The 25,791-nt window shown below is 29.8% G+C and overlaps 1 protein-coding gene across 1 annotated transcript in view; it reads left to right on the top strand.

Moving 5' to 3' along the window:
• Window positions 1-24,461, top strand: part of shv (DnaJ heat shock protein family member shriveled) — a 52,550-nt gene extending 28,089 nt beyond the window's left edge. The window contains exons 6-10 of the mRNA XM_076495581.1: window positions 2,965-3,047; window positions 7,550-7,607; window positions 12,054-12,165; window positions 16,736-16,895; window positions 23,219-24,461. Of these exons, the coding sequence (XP_076351696.1) occupies window positions 2,965-3,047; window positions 7,550-7,607; window positions 12,054-12,165; window positions 16,736-16,895; window positions 23,219-23,283 (478 nt within the window). The 3' untranslated portion in view covers window positions 23,284-24,461. The remainder of the gene's footprint in view (window positions 1-2,964; window positions 3,048-7,549; window positions 7,608-12,053; window positions 12,166-16,735; window positions 16,896-23,218) is intronic.
• Window positions 24,462-25,791: the final 1,330 nt, after the last annotated feature.

The raw sequence follows: 25,791 nt of genomic DNA, 5'->3' as shown, positions 1-25,791 counted from the left end.
AAAATTTGAGACTGATAGCTCACATAACTTTTTGTGTAGGGGTAGGGAAAATTTTGCTCAGTTGAACTAAGTTGTAGTAAAAATTTAACTGATAACTGAGTAGATATAAGTAAAAATTTTGTTCAAAACTGAAGTTTTTTTTTATTGAATAACATTGTACTTATGGCTTTTATTTAGATAAACTTGACACCTAGCTGAAAGTTAAAGATCTATCAGTGTACCAAATTTTTTTAAAAAATCTATGAAAGCATATTTTTTCAATCAAATAAAATTTCCATACTTTTGGTGCAAAGAAAAGAAAATCAGAATTGGAGGTGTTTGTGTGGTGCATTTCATAATGGATTGCTCTGAAATGTGGAGTAAGAATTCAGTAAAGCACATCCACTGAAGATATGCAATGTTTGGATTACCACAGTCCAAGCTATGTAAAGTGGAAAATTGTTAAACTATCTCTCCTGTTACTAACACACAGTGTTGTTTTGGACTTATGACACAATACCATGTATCTTGATTAGACTAAGCTTTAGTAATGCCTTTAATATAATGAGTAATTTGTGTTATTGGGATGAAGAAAAATAAAGAATGGGCAAGTTGGAGCAAATTAGTGTAATGATACACATATAAGGGGAATTCAATTTCTTTAATGTCTTTTTTTTTTAATATTACGAAATTCAATATTACAATTTCATTTTCTAATTACAACTTGATATTAAACTTATTTGTATACATTTATAATAAAGTAATTTATCTATATATTTAATTGGAACTCTGTAAAAAGTCATGACATACACACTTTGATCTGTAGTGATAGGGTTAATTATTTGTTGGAGAAATCAAAAATAGTAGTAATTAGAAATATTTATTTCAATTAGTTGATTATTTGTTAACAATGACCAATTAAATCAATAGTACCTCCACTATAACCAGCCTTAACAGAATATGCCATGTACCAAAAAGTGTAAATAATACTTAAACAATTTGATATTTTTGTCAAATGTACTGAGTCAAAGTCAACAACATTCAAAATATATATAATTATATGAAACAAGATGCATCACTCATCTCAGTAAGATGTCCTCGTACAAGAATTATGATTAGATAAGCATATTGTGAAACATGAAGTTGTTTTTATTTTTTTGCAAGCTGATGGTTTGCAACATGAACTTGTAACTACCAAAAAATCTTAAGTAAGCATACTGTAAATCTGACAGTATGTAATATATCTTCACAAAACTTGATGCATTCATTAAACATTAGAGGTTTTGTAAACAAACTTGTTTTTTATATATGTATGTTTACCAAAACTACTTAACTGAAAAAAGTCAGTGTTGACTGCTCCTAGTGCAAAATGATTTTCATCATAGGATAAAAAAAATACTTTATATGAAAATGAAATTTCCTTTGCATAATCTCTAAGACAGAGTTTGTAAACAGCTTAAAAATACAAAGTAAATTTAAATTACCCTTTCTAAAATGACTTCAAATTGAAAACATAATACTATTGTACAATTATTTGTTACCCATCAGTGGCTCAGCAGTATGTTTGCAGACTTACAATGCTTAAAACTGGGTTTAGATACCCGTGGTGGGCAGAGCACAGATAGCTCATTGTGTGGCTTTGTGCTTAATTCAAAACAACAACAATTATTTATTCTAAATAGCTTAAATCTCTTAACATTGTGTATATGTTTATACTTAGTTTTATTTTTTATTGCCTTTTCACCAGTCTGACTGATCATCTTGCTACACAAATTGTAAAACACTCAGTGAATGTGTACCTTATGTTACCATATTGGATGATTATTGCACAAACTGCTTACAAGTATCTCATAGAGAAATATTATTTTTTTCTAAGTCTAACATTATCTAATTTAAGTTTCTAATTCTTACATTTTAATTATCATTATAATAATAATGAAATCACAAAAAACAAGAAATATGGTACATAGACTGTTTTTCTGTACTAATAGTACTGCTACATTAAATAATTTTCAACTAATTTAATAATGAGCCTAATAACAGAATAATAACATGCACAAAGCAAATAATATTGTATAATTATAATTTATCTTGCTTTCTAACTGTGCAATAAGAACCTTTTAAAATTCATCTAAACTTGTTAATATGAATACCTTAAAGTTTCAAATGGAAGACGAAATATGCAATTCTCTTTACAGAAAACAGCATTATATACTACATTGTTTGGTAGATTAAAACTTGAATTTTCAATGGTTATTAATAATATAGAATGCTAGGGAGAATCATCGTGAAGGAAAGGATGTGACAGATTGGTCTGGCAGGTGGGTCTGATTTTATACTTAATGGTTCTGTAAACAAGTAAGATTTAAGGTGAAGTCTGAAAAAAAGTTATGCTTTGCCTGAGTGATATCAGTGAGTTTCATTTTAAATTTCATACTTCTCAGAGGGGATAGTAAATTAGAGGAGAGGGAAGACTAAGAGAATAAATGATACATATACTAGGGAAGAATGAGGCATTTCAAAATTTTCATTGTAAAGTTAAAACTAATATTAATTTTTTATTTAGTAACTATGTTTTAATGCCACATTCATTTGTACAAAAGGGTAAAATGACTTAATTAAGTATTTACTGTAAGAATATAAAAATTTGTTGCATGTGCATTTGGTTATATCTAGCAAGAGGGTTTAAATCGCCTCCTTGTAATTTTGTTCACATTTAAGACGTAACACCCAATACATATATAGTTGCAAAGCTTCTTGCAACTACATTCTATAACCTTACCAACATGTCATTTCTGATCATTAAAAATATAAACTGGTGCAGACTACTTAGATTTATTGATTGCTGCATTGTAATAGTTTTTAATAGAAATGCCTTAAGCTAGTATATGATGTACTGGTTTAAATCTAGTTCTGTGTAGCTAAAATGTTTTGTTAATTTTACAGTTTTTAGAAGAAAGATTTTCTTAATTGTATATTTTTCAGATTGGTGAATGAAGAGAAACTTCTTGAAATAGAAGTAGAACCTGGCATGCATGATGGTCAAGAACAGAAATTTATTGCTGAAGGTTGGTTAATTGTAATTAACTTAAGATTTCTCAAATTGTATATGCTTTGTTATAGAGAAAAAGTGATTATTTAAAGAGTTTTGAATAAGTAGAAAAGAGCACCTGATGGCTGTGCAATGTTTACTTCAAGCATAAAAACTAAGATACAAAATAATCTTAACTCCTCTAAATAGTTCACTTGACAAGGGTTTTAGTGAATGATATATCAGTAACTTAAGACTTACTATTCATACATCCTACCATTCTCATGGTCACCCAAAGTTCATCCTTGAGTCAACATGTACAGCCTAACTGATACAGGATCCAGATTATTTAGTAACATCATTATAATTAATGTTATGCAGATAACTGGTGACTTATTGTGTAAGTACAGAAGGTGCAGACAAGTAAATGCTAAAACAGTAATGTTGAGTTAGGCTTTCAAATAATGTATTAAAACTATACAACTTCCATTGTGAATGTGCACTCCAATACATTATAAAAAAAAAAAAAAAGAACAATCTGTAATACTAATCCATCTGCAATATCCATTCATTTCAAAGAATAAGACTGTACAATAATGTGGAAAACACAGGACATGAAATACACATGAAAAAGTAATGCTATATTCACCTAACATAACATATTGGCAGAGAAGTTGTTAAGTCTTAGATACTCCTCCTAACACTATTTAAGTAGTTAATTGATTCAAAGTATAATGGACAAGATATCCAGCTTTTCTAAAAAGACCCATGATTAAACCCTGGCCTGTATCACCTCAAACAGCCCTTCTCAGGACCATTCTAAAGGTAGCAGCTGAAATGTATAATATAATGTATTATTTTAGTAGTTAGTATGTAATAGTGGTGTGGAAAAATAGAAATTAATTCTTCAGGCTTAGGTGATCGTATAAGCTACTTACTATGACTATAAAATCTATCCTATTGCCACTGTTTAATATATATTTGGGATTACTAAATTATTTTAATTTTATTGTACAGAAATGTTTGTTTCTTGAGAAATTTTCATAATAATGAAGAATTAGGTTGCATTTCATAATAGCATTACATAGTAATAAACTGAATCAGAAGTTCTGAATATATTTTTTGCCTGGTAGTTTAACCATATCACCAAGGGTATCCTTACTGTATGTGACAGGATTTGTCTTACGTTAAAGTTTTATGAAAGTACTTTTTGTTCTTATCATGCCAAATAATATAGCATAAAACCTCAGTTAATGATTTGTATATTAATAGTATATATGTTTTAAATTCTTAATTCTACAAGGCACTATGTTTTTAAAAATCTAGAATTTTCACTAGTGCGACACATTTTTCCCTAGGAGTCGTCTTTTCTCTATTTTATCTGACAACCCCAAATAATTACAAAATTAAATGTCAGGTACTCCCTCTAAAATTAACATTGGTCATACAAACCATAGTTCCTATAGCCTTCAATTTTGTTTGGTTACAGAGCTATCAAATAAGCAATCAAACCCCTCCTACTATTCCCACTTGTCTATCAAATAAGCAATCAAATCCCTCCTACTATTCCCACTTGTCTATCAAATAAGCAATCAAACCCTTCTGCTATTCCCACTTGTCTATCAAATAAGCAATCAAACCCTCCTGCTATTCCCACTTGTCTATCAAATAAGCAATCAAACCCTCCTACTATTCCACTTGTCTATCAAATAAGCAATCAAACCCTCCTGCTATTCCACTTGTCTATCAAATAAGCAATCAAACCCCTCCTGCTATTCCCACTTGTCTATCAAATAAGCAATCAAACCCTCCCTCCTACTATTCCCACTTGTCTATCAAATAAGCAATCAAAAATTCCCTTGTCTATCAAATAAGCAATCAAGGCCCTCCTACTATTCTACTTCCTATCTTCAGGCCCTCCTACTGTTCCACTTGTCTATCAAATAAGCAATCAGGCCCTCCTGCTATTCCCACTTGTCTATCAAATAAGCCCTCCTGCTAATCAAAGCAATCAAACCCCTCCTGCTATTCCCTCTATCAAATAAGCAATCAAACCCTCCTACTATTCCCACTTGTCTATCAAATAAGCAATCAAACCCCTCCTACTATTCCCACTTGTCTATCAAATAAGCAATCAAACCCCTCCTGCTATTCCCACTTGTCTATCAAATAAGCAATCAAACCCCTCCTGCTATTCCCACTTGTCTATCAAATAAGCAATCAAACCCCTCCTGCTATTCCCACTTGTCTATCAAATAACCAATCAAACCCCTCCTGCTATTCCCACTTGTCACATCCTCTCTTTCAGGCTATTGTATTGGTTCTTATATTTAATTATATATAACATATAACTATGAGAAAACCAATATTTTAATCTTATCAATTTGCCTGTTTTTTTTTTTATTTTATGTTGTTAGTAGATGTCATTTTCTCTGTTACTACAAGTTCTGTTCCTGTTGAAAGCTAACAGCTAGCTTGGAATGAACTTGTAACAACTCTTGTCACATAGTTAGAGAAAAAATGATATTTAGGTAAAATTTTCTTCCTTATGCATGTTATTAGTCTACAATCTGTGGTGCATTATTTAATTAAATAGAAAATTATTTAATATATTTTAAATTAGTTTAAAAAAAAAGGTTAAATATCATCAACAATCAACAGTAAGAAAAAGGAAGATTGGATAAATACTTTGTTTATCATGATTATTCTTTATCAATTATTATAAAAGTAACTAAAAATATGAAAATTGTGATCTTTTTAGGTCATTTAAAATTATATCAGGTAAAATAAATAATATAATAAAAATGTTGATTGTGCAGGACATGCAGCTCAGGGGTAATGTAATTCAATAGTGTAATGCGAGCTCCACATTCCCCAAGTGATTTACAACTTGTAATGGTACGAATATTAGTTAGACATTATTCAGAGGGCAATAAAAGTTAAGTGTAAATAGATATACTGTTACAAGTTTAAGGCTAAGAATAAATAAATGTAGTTTAATTTCATGTTACAGCTTAGTCATTCTAGAAAGAAAGAAAAAAAGGGTAATTTTAGGTTTTTGTTACAAGGGTGATCAGAGTAACATATACCATACAGAGATATGGTAAAGAAAATAACAGATAAAATAGTGTTACTGAAAACAAATGCTTGAAATGTATTTAGGAGGTTATAAGGATTACACAAAGGAAACTTGATTTTTGGGTTGAGGAAAAGTATTTTAAATCGTAACATAAAAATCATATCACACAAACTGTTGAAAACAAATAACATATTCTTGGATAAATCTATTAAAATTACTTCACTACAAAATATTTTGTATGTGAAATAGTTAAGATTAATTGAAAGACCAACAAATTTTGTGAAGATATATACACCATATTGATGGATAGATGTATTAAATCTATAAAAACAAAATTAATACAAAGAGGTCAAGCAGTCAATCAGATTGACCATGTCCATATTGAGAGAGTTAATGTAATATTTTTAGTTATTAAATTAATTTTACATTGTAGTTTCCCTATATGAAACTGTTACATATTATAATTAATCTTGGGTGTCTCTCTGATATGTTATTTATTACGATTTCAAATAAATGGAAACTGGAATTTGAATTTAGAAGTTAATTGAATGTTAATATATTAAATTTATGACACTTGCCAACAAGATTGACATGCAGAATTTTCTTTCTTAACAAATGTATATTTTAATGTAAAACAACATTGTAAAACTGTTGTATATAAATCATTATTTGTAATAACCATTAATATAAATTGTAAACTCTCAGACAATATTCAGTCTTCTATCTGGTCTGGAACTGAATATTTTATCAATGGTAAAGGTCAATGATGAGCAAATAAATTCAGAGTTGGTACACTGTATACTTCTCGATGACTAGCTAGCTTGAATCACACGCAAGTTTTTTTACCAATGACAATATCTCATATGCTTGTAGAAATACTAACATCCAAAGTTAATTCACTGGAGATAAATGGTTTGTAATTTTTGAGATCTATAAACATTTTTGGTCATATCTATAGTTTTCTTATTAATAAGTATTTATCACAATTATAGCTTCTGAGGTTTATATTGTACTGTCCCGCACTAGTACAGCTGTAAATCTACGGATTTAAGACTCTAAAATCAGGGGTTCCCGATGTGGCTTTGCTATCAGAAAACACACACTTGTACTGACTGTAGTGGCAGACCAATGTCATTAAACTGCACCTCTGTGTGCTGCAATTTATAAACTTTAAGACAAGGTTCTGGAAAGTTCAGTTAGCAACAATACTGGCAATCTAGTATTTTACATACATTATACATTGTTGATTCTTACACTTGTAAATCTACAAATTTAGAAAACTTGCAGGACTATCACAATATGCATATACATATATATTAAACTGAAATACACATAGATAGTAAAATACATACGTAATAGTAAATCTGTTATAAAATTAAATTATGTGAATGTATATTTTCATGTTTTTAAATATGTGGCGTACAACTTCAATACTCTGAATAATGTTTTTTTCACTTTAGGTGAACCTCACATTGATGGTGATCCTGGAGATCTCAAAGTTAGAATTAAAACTTCTCCGTAAGTAATTTTTATTTGAATGTTACCTTCAAATGCACATATTGGAAACTAATACAATGTTTTGGTTAAACTTTTCCCTTACCATCCTACTCAGCTGTTAAGTACTAGTGTTGAATGAAAGGTATTTTGAGCAGTGATTTGTGGCAGACAAAAGACAGATCTTATGTTCTGTATTTGTACTTAGATTTAAAATTCTCTATGGACAAATTGAGAGAAGTGTGAACAAAACTGAAGTTATTTATATAAATATTAGGTGTGTTATGTTATTCATAGTGAAGTTATGTGAACTTTGTAATAAGTATGATTATGTACGAATCATCAGGACCTATTTGATCTTCAAAATCAAATAAATGCTACATTTCAAGCTCACTTTATTAAGAAAACTATATTTCAATGCCTTCTATGTTCTTGGAGTTATTTGTAAAGCAGATAAAATGGGTCATATTTATATCCTTAGAAGATCAAATAATTAAAATTATTGATATTATTTAGCTGGTAATGAATTTGGTTGAAAACACTAAAATCATGAAATATATTGTTCTTAAATAATGTAATTGTGTGTTCCAATAATAGTTGTATGTAATTGTTTCCTATGTGATTTTAATTTTCAGTTCAAGTATGTATGATCTGTTTTTAGTCTAGTTGCATTTTGCAAGTTTTTAAACAGCTAGGTTTTGGTTTACTTCTTGCACCCCCTCAGGAGCAGAATGTATAAATAATTTATAATGCTGTTAAGGTCTTGAAAGGAACATACCATAATACAACTGTATTTTATAATCACTAAAAACCACAGGGATTTGGTCAGACATTATTTTTGCAATCTTGGAAATTCACAATTCCCATTTATTACACTGGTCAATTTCATCAGTTGGTTACAGGATTACTGTGCCTGCTGAAGTTGCTGGGGTATTTTTATGATACTGGCCATTTCCATTAGTTGTTAAGAGGATTTCTTTGGATACTGAATTTACTGAGATCATTATCATACTGGCCAGCATCATTAATTGATTACAGTATTCCTCTAGATCCTGAAGTTGCTGGTCACTTTATTTCTACTTTACTGGCCAGCTTCATTAGTTTACAGGATTGCTTTGGATTCTGGAACTGTAAAGAATGTATGCGAGAAAAATGGAGTAATAATGAATAATATATTGTAGTTCTTGACCTACAGATGACCTAGGATGGTCAAAACATTGTTCTCTGCTTATTGATAAGTGTTAATACCCATATCAGCTGTTCTGAGATACATCAGTATATTGTAGTGTGAAATCAGAACACAAATTTGTAATGTATCTCAAAATTATAATTTACTTAAACTAATAATTTTCTTTACACTTTTGGTGTGGGCTCATTCAAATTGACTGACCACTTGAACACTTTGTACTTGTTGAAATTTTGATGCTAACTTTTAATATAATACATGTATCTTCACAAAATTTGGTAGATTTTTATTAAACATTTTATATATTAAATCAGATTTCTCAGTGACATGTTTTAAATAAAAATTTGACCATGGCCATATTGCATCTTTTTTTTAATATTTTAATCTTCCAAATGCAAAGTGATTTTCATGTAAGGATCAAAAATACTTCTTCCCCAAAATTTCATATGCATAATCTCTAAAGTTAAATTTTATCTAGCATTTTCTTTACCCTAACTACAAGTTTGGTCAGTGTCTGAATTTATAACAATCAAAAAGAGAAATAAATCCAAATTACCCTTTTTTAAAATAATTATTTGGAATTGTAACGTGAAACTACACTACTTTATCATAAATCTTTATTGTTTTATTGTCCTTTGTACCATGTCTAACTACTATTCTCACCATTATAAATTGCAAACCACATGGGAAATGTGTGGCTCGTGTTACAACATTGGGCTTTCTTTTATTTTTGTTGTTGATTGTTGATGACACTTAACCCTACTTTCTTATACTAATGGCAGGAGTGTACTAAATTATTATTTTATATTTAATTAAATAACTCGCCAAAGAATGTGGAATAATAACATAAAAATCAGATAATATTCCATAGCTATTACAATTTTTCTGGCTAATTATGCAACAAAAGTCATTACAAATTCATTCAAGCAAGTTTATATTGGAATGAAGCTTGTACTGAAAGAAAATGACTGTTCCCTCTACAGAAAACAGTGTAATATAATGCAACATTTGATACATGAAAACCTTAGTATTCTGTAATAAACATAAAAGAAAACTACTGACAAATCATGAAATAGATGATGTGGCAGGTGGGTGTGGCAAGAGAGGTCCGATTTTCTATTTGATGGCTCTGTAACCAAACAAGATTGAAAGCTATGAAAATTATGCTTTTCCTTAGTGATGACAACATTATAATGACTAATTTACATCAAATTTTATTGAGGGATGGTGAATATATTAAAGAAGGGTTGTCTAGGAAAAAAATTCACATTCTGTGCACTTAAGGAAATTCAGGATTTTTTAAAACTGCTTTATAAAACTAAGACCTTAAAACAAATTTTATTAAAATATGGCTCAGCTACAATCTTATAGCATACTAATTATATAACATGAACAGAAAGTAGTTTAGTAAAATTTTAAATGTAACTCATTAAAACTTATGAGCATGAAGAGAGAGAGAGAGGATTATGGGAGATGAACATAGTACACATTAACAAGATGTAATACATGATTTTTACTTCAAAAAGAGTTACTGAAACCTTGCAAACTTTTTTATGTTATGTTTATGAGGAAAACTAAGTAAATCGAAAGCAGCTGCATAAAAAATATATTGAGGTTCATATTTTAAGTAAAAATATAACTACAGACATTTTGTCCTTAGAAATACTTTATAATTTACATTTTTTATTTTAGAGTAAAGAACACTTATTGATTTTTAAAGAATTTCTGCCCATCTAAAAATATAGGTTTATATATAGTTTCTCGTATGATTTCCCTTTCTCTCGTTAAACATTTTATCAGTGCAGCACAAGTTCCCACTTTTTTGTGACTTTGTACAAACTAATGTTAACATCTAATATTGAAACTAAGCTTCTAACATAGATACAACAAAAGTTTAAATGCCTTTGGATATAGTTATAAACTATTGATGTTGATGTAAAGAGAAAACTGATATGAGAGTAATTTGTTTTTGGGAAATGAAAAATGCCTTTTCTACTGAGAAGTACTACAGAATTTAATAGAAAGTTTCAAAGACTTGAGAATAAGCTACAGATTAAAGAAGCTGTAAAAATATCTCAAATTCCATTCAGTACTAAGGGTGATTTTGCTAAATTATATTTTTTTTGCAAAAGCTAAAGTTTTCTGCTATGATAAGACATATTTTATTTAGAGCAGGGGTTCCCAACCAGTTGGTCGCGACCCCTCGGGGTCATGAAGCCTTGACAGGGGAGTCGCAAAGCCTTGGCAGGGGAGTCGCATAGCCTTGTCAGAAGTAGCTTGGGATAACATTAATTTTATTTCATCAATTACATTTTCATGTTGCGAGTGCCAAAAGGTTGGGAATCCCTGATTTAGAGAATATGATAGCATGAAAGCAAAATATTCCTTTGAGTGAAATCATGATTTATTCAGTATTATTGTTTTTTGTATTCAAACAATACACCCAAGTAAATGGGAATGGCACTGCTTGATTTGTGACCAATTCCAAATTACTGGAATTTTAAACCTTCGTATTTGATGAACTGGAATACTGTTCTCAGATGCTTATCCGTAGCTTTAAATGTTCAACTAATAACCAATATGTCATTTATATAGGTGAAATATTTCTTCTAGTGCTATCCTTTATGTGTAAATTCCATCAACATTTCTGAAGTAGCAGATGCATTAGACAGACTGAATGATATACTGCTAAATTCATAAGGTCCTTTTTCAAGTTATAAAATCAGTCACCAAAAATTTATTTTCATCTTTTGTTTTCTCTTGCTAGTATCTAGAAACTAGATCTAGTGAACTGAATTGCCAAACACCCTCCAGTCTGTCCATTCATTCATTTGTTTGTGGCTAAGGAAAGGCATCAGTGTAATGTGTTATTGCATTTTAGCACTGGCAATATTTCTGGTACTTCAAAGCAGCTTGAGTGACATTTCCATAATATCTGTGACAGAATAGGGCAAAATTAAACCAGTTTTTACCTGTTTCATGTTGGAAAAATCACGCATAGCTTGGGCTTGTATATAGGGAAATTTGAGGCTTCTGAATACTTCAGAGTAAATATGTGTATATATTTATACATGTACGTACATATTTTCCTCCAGATTTTGTTGTGCAGAATATTTTGTGTACATAAAATGTAGTCTAAGTATGTTGTTACACTTGACTTGTATTTTTCCATTGTTAAGGTTCAATTTTGCAAGTGTTAGACAGTTTATAGTAAAGCAGCCTGCACTGATTTATACTCTGTATTAGAAAATGGTGTTTCTTCTAAACTGTGTTTTTATTAATAGGCATGCCATTTTTGAACGAAGAGGAGATGATTTGTATACTAACATCACCGTTTCACTCACTGATGCACTTTGTGGATTTGAAATGGATATCACTCACTTAGATGGTCACAAGGTGAATATTTTAATAAAATCGGTTTTGACCAAAGCTCAGCTGTATTGCATTGTGATTTCTGCTTGTTGTATGTGCTTGTGTTATAGGGTCTAAAATGTATTTAAGTGATATTTTTGTGATCTTGCACTGGAAGACATAACAGTTTAATGCAGTTAGTTTTTTCGTGTCTAAATGGTGCTGAAGATGCTCATTCTTAGGGTTCTCTACTTTCATGCCAAACCACTTTTGTTTATTATTGTATATTAACATGATTTTTTTTTTCTGCAAAAATGGGTTTATGGTAAGAACATACTGGAAACTTGCTGAATAAAAATTATAGCAGATTTTTCACTGCATTGTTGTATTTGCTAAATAACCTAGTGCTTGGTTATAGAAATTCATTTATTTTTAAATACAGAATATATAAAGATATAGCAGTATATCAGAATTAGAATTTAATTTTCTTTTCCTTTACTAAAAGATTATTAAAAATAATCTCACTCTTACTGTTGTAAAGCATGGTGAGCTAAATATATTGTTTCTGGATAAATTGCAGTTTTCTATTGTTTCATCTTCAAATGGATAATAAATTCTTGTACAAAATTTTTGAACATCTCTTGAAAGTAAAGCACATACTTTATCTATATACAACAAGATTACACAATATGAGATGTCAAGAATTTGTGTAAAATGTAATATATTAATTATATGCTTGTTTTGTTATGTGAGATATAATTTAATGTGCCATAGGTTGCTTGTTGTATTAAGTAGCCTTCAAAACCTGAAGAGAATGAATAACTTGTATCTATTTACTCACAGTTAAATGTCTTGTGGTATATAATGAGATGAAGATAGTACTTTAGTTCTAATTTTATTATTGTGGAGTGCTTGAAATTAAAAACAAGTTTTGCACTTCTCATATGTCCCCAGGAGTGTGAAGACACTCCTTGCGCTTCTCATATGCCCCTAGGAGTGCGAAGACACTCCTTGCGCTTCTCATATGCCCCTAGGAGTGCGAAGACACTCCTTGCGCTTCTCATATGTCCCTAGGAGTGCGAAGACACTCCTTGCGCTTCTCATATGTCCCCAGGAGTGCGAAGACACTCCTTGCGCTTCTCATATGTCCCCGGGAGTGTGAAGACACTCCTTGCGCTTCTCATATGTCCCTAGGAGTGCGAAGACACTCCTTGCGCTTCTCATATGTCCCTAGGAGTGCGAAGACACTCCTTGCGCCTCTCATATGTCCCTAGGAGTGCGAAGACACTCCTTGCGCTTCTCATATGTCCCTAGGAGTGCGAAGACACTCCTTGCACTTCTCATATGTCCCTAGGAGTGCGAAGACACTCTTTGCACTTCTCATATGTCCCCGAGAGTGCGAAGACACTCTTTGCACTTCTCATATGTCCCGGAGTGCTGAAGACACTCTTTGCACTTCTCATATGTCCCGGAGTCGAAGACACTCTTTGCACTTCTCATATGTCCCCGGGAGTGCGAAGACACTCTTTGCACTTCTCATATGTCCCCGGGAGTGCGAAGACACTCTTTGCACTTCTCATATGTCCCCGGGAGTGTGAAGACACTCTTTGCACTTCTCATATGTCCCCGGGAGTGTGAAGACACTCCTGATGACCCTTACAAAAACAGTTTACAAATTTGCAAGAGCTTACTTTCCATTTATGTATGTGACAGATGTTACACACAGGTTGGAAAACTCAGTCCTGTGATATGAACTGAAAATGCTTGAAAGAATGCACCCCTTGATCAAAAAATAGGCAAACTATTAGTTTCAAAGTTTTGTCTTCTGTATTTTGACATTTTTAATTATTTTCTTTTCCTGTTGTAAGTTAAATTACAAAATAAGGGGAGAACAGTTATCACTAATTGTAGTGGAATTTTATTTTTGCAGTCTTAGGTTTCAGTGAAATAGTCTTCAGTAACAGTTTGTGTTATTAATTGAGGTACTCTGTTTCTGATAGCTACATCAAACAAGCTCTGCCTTGTTTTTTATAGTTTCTTGCCCCAAGGTAATTACTTTGGATTATAACATTTTTTTCACATTTTTGTAACTTAATTGGCAAAATAATGAACTTTTGTTATTTGGTCAATAAATTAATGTTTAATTACAGAACTTGTTAATTGTTACTGTAACCTCACTGATTTGTTTCAGAACAAAGATAAATTACAGGTGAACTTTTTAATTACTTGCAGTTTTCTGATTTTTTTGAAGAAAAACTGTCACTGTTGTTCTAAACATTTTACTCATAAGTGGTTTGTTGGACTACCCAGATATAATTTATTTATCATTGAAAGTAAAGAAACGGTCAAATCGCATCATAGAAATCAGATAAAATATAAATTGGCATGTCTAAATAATGTTTTTTAACTTATTTTGTGCAATGTTTTGGACAGACTCCCTTCATCAGACAGTAAAGACTATGTTACATTGAAATTAGACTAAAAAAGAACTGTTGAAGAATTATAATGTACAGAGGTTCCAATTACACATGTTAACATGGATGGTAACACAATAGTGTGATTAAAACATTAGTTTTTTTTTTTTGTGTAGTATTAAAACTGACAAGAAAATACAATGAGAGTAACTATAATTGTATTCAGATATAAAAACAGAAAAATAATAACCTTACAGGATAATAAAATGGTTAAATAAATAATAAACTGATAAAATTGTTATCCAAGAAAATTTTCTGAGAAGGGAAAGATATTTAAGGTTAAGTTGAAAATGATGTTTAACAGGAATTAAATAGTAAGCAAAACGCATATAAAGAAAAGTTAATGTGTATGCATTAGAGACAGTTGTATGTGTATTACAAATTTTTATTTTAAAATGTTTTAACTACCATTTTTAACAGATTAAATATATACACCACCCTCTACAATCTTGCACCTATCACAACTTGTCTCTATGACATATGATCAATAACAGTCACTTTTTAAATCTTATTCTTTACACGACAATAATCTCAGGAAGGTGAAATTATAGCAACCCTGTAATTGGATTAAATTTGAAGCTAAATTTAATAAGGCCTTCAAACTGTTGGACTTGCACTGTTTCTTGGTGCTGGTTTAATGCAAGTTCAAATTAGAAGAACCAGCACCAAGGAACAGTGCAAGTCCAACAGTTTGAAGGCCTTATTAAATTTAGCTTCAAATTTAATCCAATTACAGGGTTGCTGTATACTTGGAAAAGTAGGGGAAAATTGTAGGTCCCCTTTTTTATTACTTCAGAACCTGCATATATACATAAATCCTGCTGTTTAACTATGCCAGTTATTGATATGTTATAACATAACCTTAAGTCACTCTTTTTATCTCTGGATAATTCTTTATATTTGATAATTAGGCCACGTTTTTTTTTATAAATTAAAAAGTAATAATTTAATCTTTATCATTAAATTAGTGTCATTGTTTACAGATCCTTTTCTGTAGTATCAGTTTGATGTAAATTTGATCTGAAGTTTTTATTACATATTATAGGATAAGCTGAGATAGTATTTACTAGATAGAATTTTGTTCAATGAGTTTTTCCTATGCATGCATAGGCAAGTCAGGAAAATCTGTTTACTAAAAAGTTGGAAAAAAATGTTTTGAGATAATAAGGCCACCTTAAATTAAAACTTCATACTGTTAAAGCAACTTAGTAGAAAAATCCAAAAGTACACAAGTCTGTGAAGTTTTGTTGAATAAAATTATATTTGCAGATATTTTAAGTGAGCTGTGATATAATGTTCACATGAATAACCAGTTTAGTGATATATATTGAAGACTCTTTGAGTATTTATTTTCTCTAGTTTACAAAATTATTTATTGTTTAACTGTATAATGTCTTAATGTTTTATTGATTTTTTTTGCATTTCTTTTCAATCATTGTTTACATGACTGTGAATACTTAATGAAAATTCTGGTCAAATGAAACTACCTCCAGTAATATTTTAAGTTGATCGATATGGCAGATTTTATTCCTGACAAAATGGCATTTATCTTTGTTTTGCATGATTTCTTCTTGAGCAAGTATTTTATATAATATTTCTTCATTTTGCCCAAGATGTGATCATGATTTTCATTTGTTTTTGCTTTTTTTACTGTTCATTATACTGCAGCAGATTTCTTTGTAGTGCAATAATATTTATCAGAAAAACAGATGTCAATTGTGCAGCACAATTGTACCATGTTTGTGATACATGGCTGTTACAGAATGAATTTTCATAGTTTTTTTGTTATATACATAGTGAAAGTTTTTATTTGGTATGTTTCTCAAATTGTCATAACACTCTCTTGTGGGTTATTATAATATATATTTGTGTAATAATTAATAGCAAATAGTAATATCAGTAAGAAAAGTAAGTTTTCATTGGTGTTTTTTAACAACATATGGATAGAAAATGCATAACATTCTCTATGTAAGTAAGTTACACTGAAGAGAAACCAATGAAGGTGTATCATTTTTTAAGTTTAAATTGAAACAACAGGCAACAAATTGCATATGTATGAGCACTTCATAAACTGGTTCCTTGAATAAATTTTCTGTATTATGTCTACAAAACTAGCAGATTAATTTATGCTAATATTACAGGTTCATATATTAAGAGACAAGATAACTTGGCCTGGAGCCAGACTTAGGAAAAAAAATGAGGGAATGCCAAACTATGAGAACAACAACGTTTTTGGAACTTTATATATTACATTTGATGTAGATTTTCCAAAAGGTCAACTCAGTAAAGAAAATATAGAAGGTAAAGTCAATTATTGGTTATTACATTTATGGCGAGATATCAAAATAGTTTTAATGTTTTTTTCCTACCACTATTATGTGTATATTGTTTTCATTTATATTATCTAGTAATCATAAAGATACTTAAGTAGAGCAGCATTTTATAAGACAATAATTTAAACGATTCTGAATTTCCCCTAGTGTGAGAAATGACATTTTCTCTAAGCATCCCTTCTCTGTTTTATTCACAACTCTTCCAGTGAATACGAAATTTAAAATAAGTCATTCACTATAAAATTGTCATTTCTCAGAAAAACCATAGTTACTATGACCTTTGCTTTTGTTTGGTTACAGAACCATCAAGTAGAGAATTGGACATTTTTGTCGCACCTACCTGTTGCATTCTCTCTTTCAGGAATTGTTAATAGTTCTTTTTTATATTTAATTATATGTCACTTATAGCCAATAGAGAGTCACATTTTTTTTTTTTTGTAAAAATTCCTTTCTTTTGGAAAAGCTAATAACTAGCTTGGATGAACTTGTAACAACTCTTGTCACATAGTTAGAAAGCTAAAAACATTTTGAGAGTTAGGGAAAATTGTCTACTCTGTGCATGTTATTTATTAGTCTGTTTTTTTGGTGCAATTTTGAAGAACATTATTTAGTGCATTAGTGCCAATAGTACCTATGTAGTATGTAGTGTTAAATGACATTGATATTTGATAATAAGGAGAAAGAAGGTCAGATAAATACTTTATTTTTTATATATATTCTTTACATATAAAAATAACTAAAATGTAAAAAATAGTGATCTTTTTATGTTAATTAAGATTGGTTAGGAAAAATAAATAATATAATAAGTGTCACAAAGCATGCATATGCACAGCTCATGAGTAACATAATTGTGTAACATGGTTTACAAAGCATGCACAGTTCATGAGTAACATAATTGTGTAACATGGTTTACAAAGCATGCACAGTTCATGAGTAACATAATTGTGTAACATGGTTTAAACTTTTCTAACTACTATTCACACCATTATCAGTTGTAAAGGGCAATAAAACAATAAAATTTAAGTATAAATAGATGTAAACTGTTGTGAGTTTGGAGATGTGGTTTCATGTTACAATTGAAGTCATTCTAGACAGAAAAAGTTAATTTAGTTGGTGTTTTTTTGGTGTGTTTGAGGTTGGGCAATAGAATTATAGTGGAGAAGGTAACAGATAAGATATAAAGTTTTACTGAAAACAAGCATTCAAAATGTACTTAGAATGTATTAGAGATTGCAGTTTGAGGTGAAGTAAAGCATTTTTAATCTTAATGTGAAAATTACTTTTTGCACAGACTATTGAAAACAATAGTCAAATTGTCTGTTTAATTATAGACAAACTATAATTAAACAATTATATTTATCAACATAAATATTGATATTTAAATTGCAAATATTACTCTTATTTATATGAGTAATAGTGTTGTAATGCACTGATATATATCAGTTAATATATCATTAATGGTATATTCTTGCACAAATCTTTTTTTAGTTTATTTAAAATACTTCACTAAAAATACATTTTTTTTAATGTCAAAGACTTAATGTTTACTGCAAGATTACCAAACTTTGTGAAGATATACATACTGTATTAAAAGTTAGTAGCATCAAATCTATAAAGACTTTAAACGAATACAAAGAGCTATTGTGGTCAGTCAACTTGACTTAGCCTGCATTGAGAGAGCCAGCATAAATAAATCATTTTGCACTTGATTCAATGTTTACAGACAAATTTTTCACAAAATTGTATGATTAACAAAATCTAATTTTCTGTGTACAAAAGACTTGTAATGTTTACAGAAATTTGCTAAATTTTGTGAAGATACATAAAGTGTATAAAAGTTTTTATAGTATAGAAACAACAAATATAACATGGTTTCTAACTCAGTTCAACTGTCCCAATGTGAAAGAGTTAGAGGCTTTAAAGGTATACACAATAAATGTATATATTAATGTCAGTATCTCTGTTATCTTCTGCGTGCATGAAATATTAAAAGGTTTTATGACATTGTGCTGTCCATACTTTGATATTCTCATAATCTAAGCAACTAAAATTTATATCTGTACAATTCTTAAATTATCAGAAAATATGTGCTTGTTAACTTCAGTATGTTTTTATACATTTTTATGAAAATTCATAAAGTTATCAAGAATTATTTTAATATCAGCTACAGGAACATAAAGCTGATAAATGCACTGTAGATTACAAAAGTACACTTTGTACTTGAAAATGTATAATTTTAATGTTTTTGAAATATTAAAAGCTTAATGCCATGTTTTGAAACATCTGGTGAGAACAGGAGAAAGATCATGTAATAAAAGGTGCCATTTGGTCCAATGAAGAAACCAAAATAACCTTTATGTAACTTGTAACGTACATAAAATTATTAGAGATATTTGAAATAGTTGTTTTAACTAACAGCACACGCATTATATATCAATCAATGAAATAAGTTGATAAATATATAAAAAAATTTTTGATCTTCTTTTTTGCAATAAACTGAACATTTCTCCAGATCATTCCATTTCAAAATGATGACAACCTTCTGAACTTATTTTCTGTAGATAGATCTCAGGGGAAAACTGTTTTGTAATATTTTATGACATCCAAACATTTAACTGAAAATGTGACTTTTGTTGATCATTGCACACAAATCCATATTCTCTACAATTTTAATGTTTCTTCCATACAAGAAAGTAATATGTCCAAATTGTCATGTCCTGTATTGCTTTAAGTTTTTTAGTGTTCAAGCTTTTCCAAAGATTAACCTTTATAGTAAAACTGTTCAAGTTTGTACATTAACTAAGCATTTTGTGAAGAACCATACTTACTAAACAGTTTAGTATTATCAGCAAATGTAAATATCTTTACTTATAGAGTTGTCAAAGGCCCAAAATCTTGTGATATTTCATTAGTCACATTTACCAAATAGCAATCTTTTGTTTTGTAACTTAAACTCAATTTGTAATTTACATTTTTGGATTCCCTCATTTCAATAAGAATTGAATTTAGTAATTAACCTTTTGAGAGGAACCTTATCAGTTGACTTACAAAAATCTAGAAACAAGTAGATATTTGTCTACATAAACAGAGCCATGTTTTAAAGTAATAAAAATTGATATTTAAATTACAGAAGACCGTATTAGCATGAGCAAATTGTCAGAAAGGCTGTACAACTGTACTCAACAGGAGTACCCTTACCTAGATAAATGTCCTATCATACATTCTAAGAAATTTAGCAAGTTAAGTCTGAATAAGAATTTTGAATTAAATTCCAAACTTTGTCAGGTTATTCCTGACAATGAAATTTATTTGTTTATAAACAAATTGTGCTAACTGATCTGTGAGTGTAAAGGTCTTTCTTAAATCTCCACTTTGTGTTTTTTTAAATTCAGTTGAATTAGGCCTGTCTGTATGCAGACATTGTAAAAGTTGTATATTTAAGATGAAGAAAGACTCAAGACAAAACATAAGATGGATGCACCAGTATTTTTAAAACATAAGTTCTCATTATGACTAATTATTAAGGTAAGAAAAAATAATTCTGATAGCATTCTTGAATGAAGAGATGCTTTAAAAACCTTTTGTACTAAAGTGAACATTATCAGCAAGTAAAGCACTGTCCAAGCCTAACTTAAACATCACCTTTTTATATGTATATAAATCTCACCCAAGAGGATCCATTATATTATTTACATTTATATATTTCTTGTGTATTTTACTGCATAACTTGCATTTTAGCTCTTTAATACGATTCACTTAAAAGTTGGTTGATAAAGTGTAGAAATAATTTTTCGTTATAGATGCACAAATGTTTATTTGGTTTAAAATGGTAAATGTAGAAGCAAATGAATGCCTCGGTGTTATTCATTGCATTGGCAACCTGCATTGTGTTCACTTGTGTTTTTTATTTTTTGAAACTTTGCTAGAATAGATCTATAACAATAAGTAAGTGGACATTATCAAGAAATGAAATCCTATATCTACTAGAAGAAGACAATTCTACTTTTGAAGAGCAGGGAAGTGAAAATGACAGCAAATTGGTTGATGATTGTGAAACAGATCATATCGGTGAAGATTTGTACCCAGTATGTCAAAACGGTTTGCTTCATTAACCTGAAATGAATGGTATAACTAAAGATAAAAAAAACAAACTTGGAATTCCAATCCATCACATGAACCAAAAGGCAGAGCTGCTTTTTTCCATACATTTAGAATCACACCTGGACATCTAGGTTTGTCAAAAAAGAATGCAATTCTGTTGCTTTAGTTTTCTCTGCCATACCTATACTCAACTCAGTTTAACATTGGATGAATGTCAAAGGTAAACTGACTTGTGTGAGCTCATGGGAGGAAATTGATAACATTAAATTCAAAACATTTGTTGGACTTTTAGGTCTAAAATAAATGTTTTGCAGCTATGGATAAAGGAAGATGGCCACCATGTTTTCATTTAAACAATGAGTAAACTAAGATTTTAACAGATGCCAAGATTATTGTTATATGATTATGCAGAGACAAAGTAAATGACACAAGTACTGACAAACTGCAACCTGTTTGAGGTATGTATGATAAGTGGAACAAACACTTATAAATTGCATATATTCCAGGGTTATGTATCAGTATATATGAGAAATTAGTATCTTCCACTTCGGCAATATATCCCATCAAAGCCAGATGAATATAGAATCAAAATCTGGGTTATATGCAATGCTGAGGCTTCCTATACACAGAAGATACAAATATACACAAGGAAAATTCCAGGTGCTGGATGTGAAATCCATTTAAGGTGCAAGAATAGTTCATTTTGTCAAAGAACTGGAAAGGTTGGATAGAAATATTGCTTGCAGTAATTTTTCCATTAGGTCATCATTAGCGAGTCAACTACTAAACAAAAAGGTTGCTATAGTTGAAACCATAAGAAAGAACAGGACAGAATGGCCTCTTGAATTCAACAATCCAAAAGGAAGGATTGCCAAAAATTACATTATCTGTATTCCAAGCTGATTCAGTGATAGTATATTGCCACAAGAAAAACTGGGGTCAGTCTTCTCCACTATGCATTTACAACTTGTTATTGATACCAATACAAAAGATAAGAAACCAGAAGCAATTTTGTATTACGATAGTACAAAGAGTAATGTTGATACTCTTGGCAAGATGACTCGAAGCTATAGTTGTAAGAGGATGACTTGAAGGTGGTCAATGGTTGTATTGTATTGTATTATATACCTAGTAGTGATACATACATGAAGATTTTGATAGGTTATTGTTATTTTAAGCAATAACTTTAGGAGAGAGTAATTCTACAAATGAAGTGTATGTTATTTTGTATGCAAAATCTTTACAATTTCTATTAAAGGTAACTGTTTCATATGAAATAGTTATTATGAGATAAATGTTAATATTTTATAACAAGAATTGCTATTCTCTTAACCACATACATTTTAAGAGATTCAAGAATATATACCCGTCTGTATACAGCCATGTTAGAACTAGATTTTTAATTTTTAAATAAGTTTATAATCTGACTTCAAGGGTCACTTTTTTTTTTATTAGCATTGGTGAAAATGTTATGTTTTGTTATGTTTATATTGAAAAACAATTTGGAAAAATTAGTGTTCTGTTGCAGTTTTTATTTTAGTTACCAATTTGACAAGAAGGCAAAACCTTGATTAATTCCAGTCTTACAAGTTATTAAGTAGTACTTTTAGTTTTTTGTTTAATTTTTTGCAGTATATAGTTTAAGGAGAGAATAATTTTTAATGATACTTTTTGTTTAATCAGTTGTGTGTATAATGAGTACAGTGAAAAAAAAATGCTTTAGTGATTGGATATCGATTTAAAGAAAAACTAGAGTATAATGACATTTGATATTGTGGATATCAGGCAGTTTAAGTTACAAAGAAGCCATTTTAATTCAGTATTTTGTCATCAAGCATATTAAAATATTGTATATAGATAGTTTTAATATTTCACTAAATTTATACAACTGTGCTTGAATCAAAGATAAATGAATTATCACAAGATAACCTATAACATTTATCTGTAAACTCAGTTTGGCTTGCAAGAAAATATAATTTTCAGTCATAAGTCAAAAAATACAAGTTATTCAAAGATTCACTTAGGTTATTTAGTTTTTTTAAAGAACACTAAAGATTTTCAGTACTGTCAGAATGCTTGCTGTTGATATCTATTACAGAAATTGAATAGATCTAATTAATTAACTAAAAGCAATGTTCAGTTTTTTTTTTCATAAATTCTAACTTACAAGTAAAATCTGGTTTATTTCAGTTATTAAAAAGATATTTCAAGAAGATTCCAAGACAAAAGTGTACAATGGACTGCAGGGATTTTGAAGAAATCCAATATTTAGAGGTTTCTTACAAATGCTGTGAACCTGATTGGTAATTTTTGTATACAAAATAATGGAATGTGTAGTAGAATTTGTTGTTTGACATTTTGATCCGTGATATGTGGTCGCAATGAAAGTTTAGACATATAACAAATAATTTATTGTTTGTGTGTTGAAGTGTTTCTAAAACATTTGTTAGTTCTAACGTTAAATGATTAAAGAAAATATGGTTGCACACCTAATGTAAAAGTAAAATCCCTCTATTTTCAGTATGTAAAAATTTCCTTGAAAAATTGAACCTCAGGTTATGTTTCTAAATACAGAACTTTATTACAGCTTGTGTTGCTAGTAATTTTTTAATACTTAAATATATTTCTCTTTCCAAGCAATATGAAATGATTTATTTCATGTTTGTGATAAATTATTCCATTCTTTTATAGTTCAACATGTAAGTGTAAGTCATAAAGTATTACAGTTTTTGTTTTTCTCATGTCAGAAATATCCTTGTAATAAAGAAGTGTATTAATTGAATAATGACAGCGGATGCATTTATTTTTGTAAATTTTTCAAGTCCTTCACACCTTTTTTTACCATTATAAAATAAAGTTTTTCAAGTGATTTCATTGAGAAATGAAAAGCTGTATACTGTAGAATATTCAAACATTCACTTACCTGTAAATAATAATGTAATTTATAACAAAACTCATTTGTGATGAATAACAGTACATTGAAAATTTATAATTTGTCTCTTAAGAAGTAATTTTTCTCAAACTTCAAAAAAATTTAAGTTCTTATTCAGAAAGTTATTCAAATACATAAATTTATGAAAAAGTAATTCTTGTTTTAATCGTAAGTAATTTTTGTTACACGTTATTTTCAAACTTGACATTTTGAAGCCTATTGGTAAAAATAATTGATTCTGGAAGTATTCTCGTGTAGAAGTTTGTAATAGTTTTGCATTTTATATTAAGGTAAAACCTAAGCATTCCTTATCAAGTAAAGATTAACTAGGCATATGCTGTAGGAAGTGGTAATAAAACAAGGTGACTTAATTGTACCTGGTTGATATTTCGTAATGTTTTGTACAAGTGTTTGCTTGTTCTTCAACATTATTTGCACTATATCTGTAATAAAACATCTGTAGCATGATAGTGTGACTGAAAATAAATTGTTTGTTCTTCATGCTTTGTTTTAAACACTGTTCTTTTGATTATCTTTTTTTTTTCAATCCGAAAGTCTGAATACTAATTTTATTCAAAATAAGATATGTACAATGTAATATTCACATTCCTCTATAACTACAGAAACAACGTTTTGTATTTTACAAACAAAATGGCTTGGTATGGCCAGGCAGGTTAAGGTGTTCAACTGGTAATCTGAGGATTGCAGGTTCGAATCCCTGTTGCTCTAAACGTGCTCGTCTTTTCAGCTGTGGGGGTGTTATAATGTTATGGTGAATCCCATTATTCATTGGTAAGAGTAGTCCATGATTTGGCAGAGGATATTGATGACTAGCTGCCTTCCCTCTAGTTTTACACTGCTAAATCAGGGATGGCTAGTGCAGATAGCCCTCAAGTAACTTTGTGCAAAATTCAAAAAACAAAACAAACAAAACATTTGTTTTAAATATTTGGTCAGTTTTAAGATGTGTTGAATGTAGACAGAAACAAGTTAAGCATTATCCAACTGAACAACCAATAAGACTTTCCAAAACAGTTTCTTTTAAGAGAAAGGATGTCACTTGTTTGATTTCTTTTGGGTTCTAACTTTGTTTTTGTAAATGGTCATCAGAAACGTTAGTGAAAAACTACTAAAATCTATTAAGGCATTAAGTCTCTAGTGATACTTTGTGGATTTATTAATGAACCACTTTTTAGACTCTATGTGCTGTATAAGATATTTTCATTATAAACTTAATGCTTTTACTTTGGAATAAGATAACTTATCCAAGCCGATCATTGGTAACACAGTGCCACAGACGAGTTAATTCGTTCTCAATAATACCTAACTTCAACCCTAAATGTCAGCACCATACATGCATTTTACCTAGTTACAAATTGTTTCACTTTCGATCCAAAATAGCGTCACGAAAAAAGTTACAAAATGAAGAAGCATTAATTGTATTGTAGCAGCTGAAATACTTTGCAGTCAACAGGTTAATTATACTTAAAAAAAGCTGAAGTTTAAAGTTGCTGTGTAACTCTAAACATAAAGCAACTGATTTAAGTTTTAAAACCTACCATGACTCTTGTAAGACATTGCAAAATGTCAATAATCATGGTTGTTTAGTTTTTTTATTATTTTTTGAAAGATGAATATTTCTTTAGTGAGTTCGTAGGTTCAGTGTTGTTTTTTTATACAGCTTTTGTAAAATTATTAGTAAATGTAATTGTGGCTAATGTGAAAATGAAAGTTTAATAAATCAAATTGTTCATAAATCAAAATGTAAATATTTTTGAAAACCTAAAACTTTCAAAATCTGGATTAAATCTAAGGAAACATTCACTTTGAA

This window comes from Tachypleus tridentatus, chromosome 3 (genome assembly GCF_004210375.1).
Source record: "Tachypleus tridentatus isolate NWPU-2018 chromosome 3, ASM421037v1, whole genome shotgun sequence".
Lineage (NCBI taxonomy): Eukaryota > Metazoa > Arthropoda > Merostomata > Xiphosura > Limulidae > Tachypleus > Tachypleus tridentatus.
This window is presented reverse-complemented; position numbering and strand designations above follow the sequence as displayed.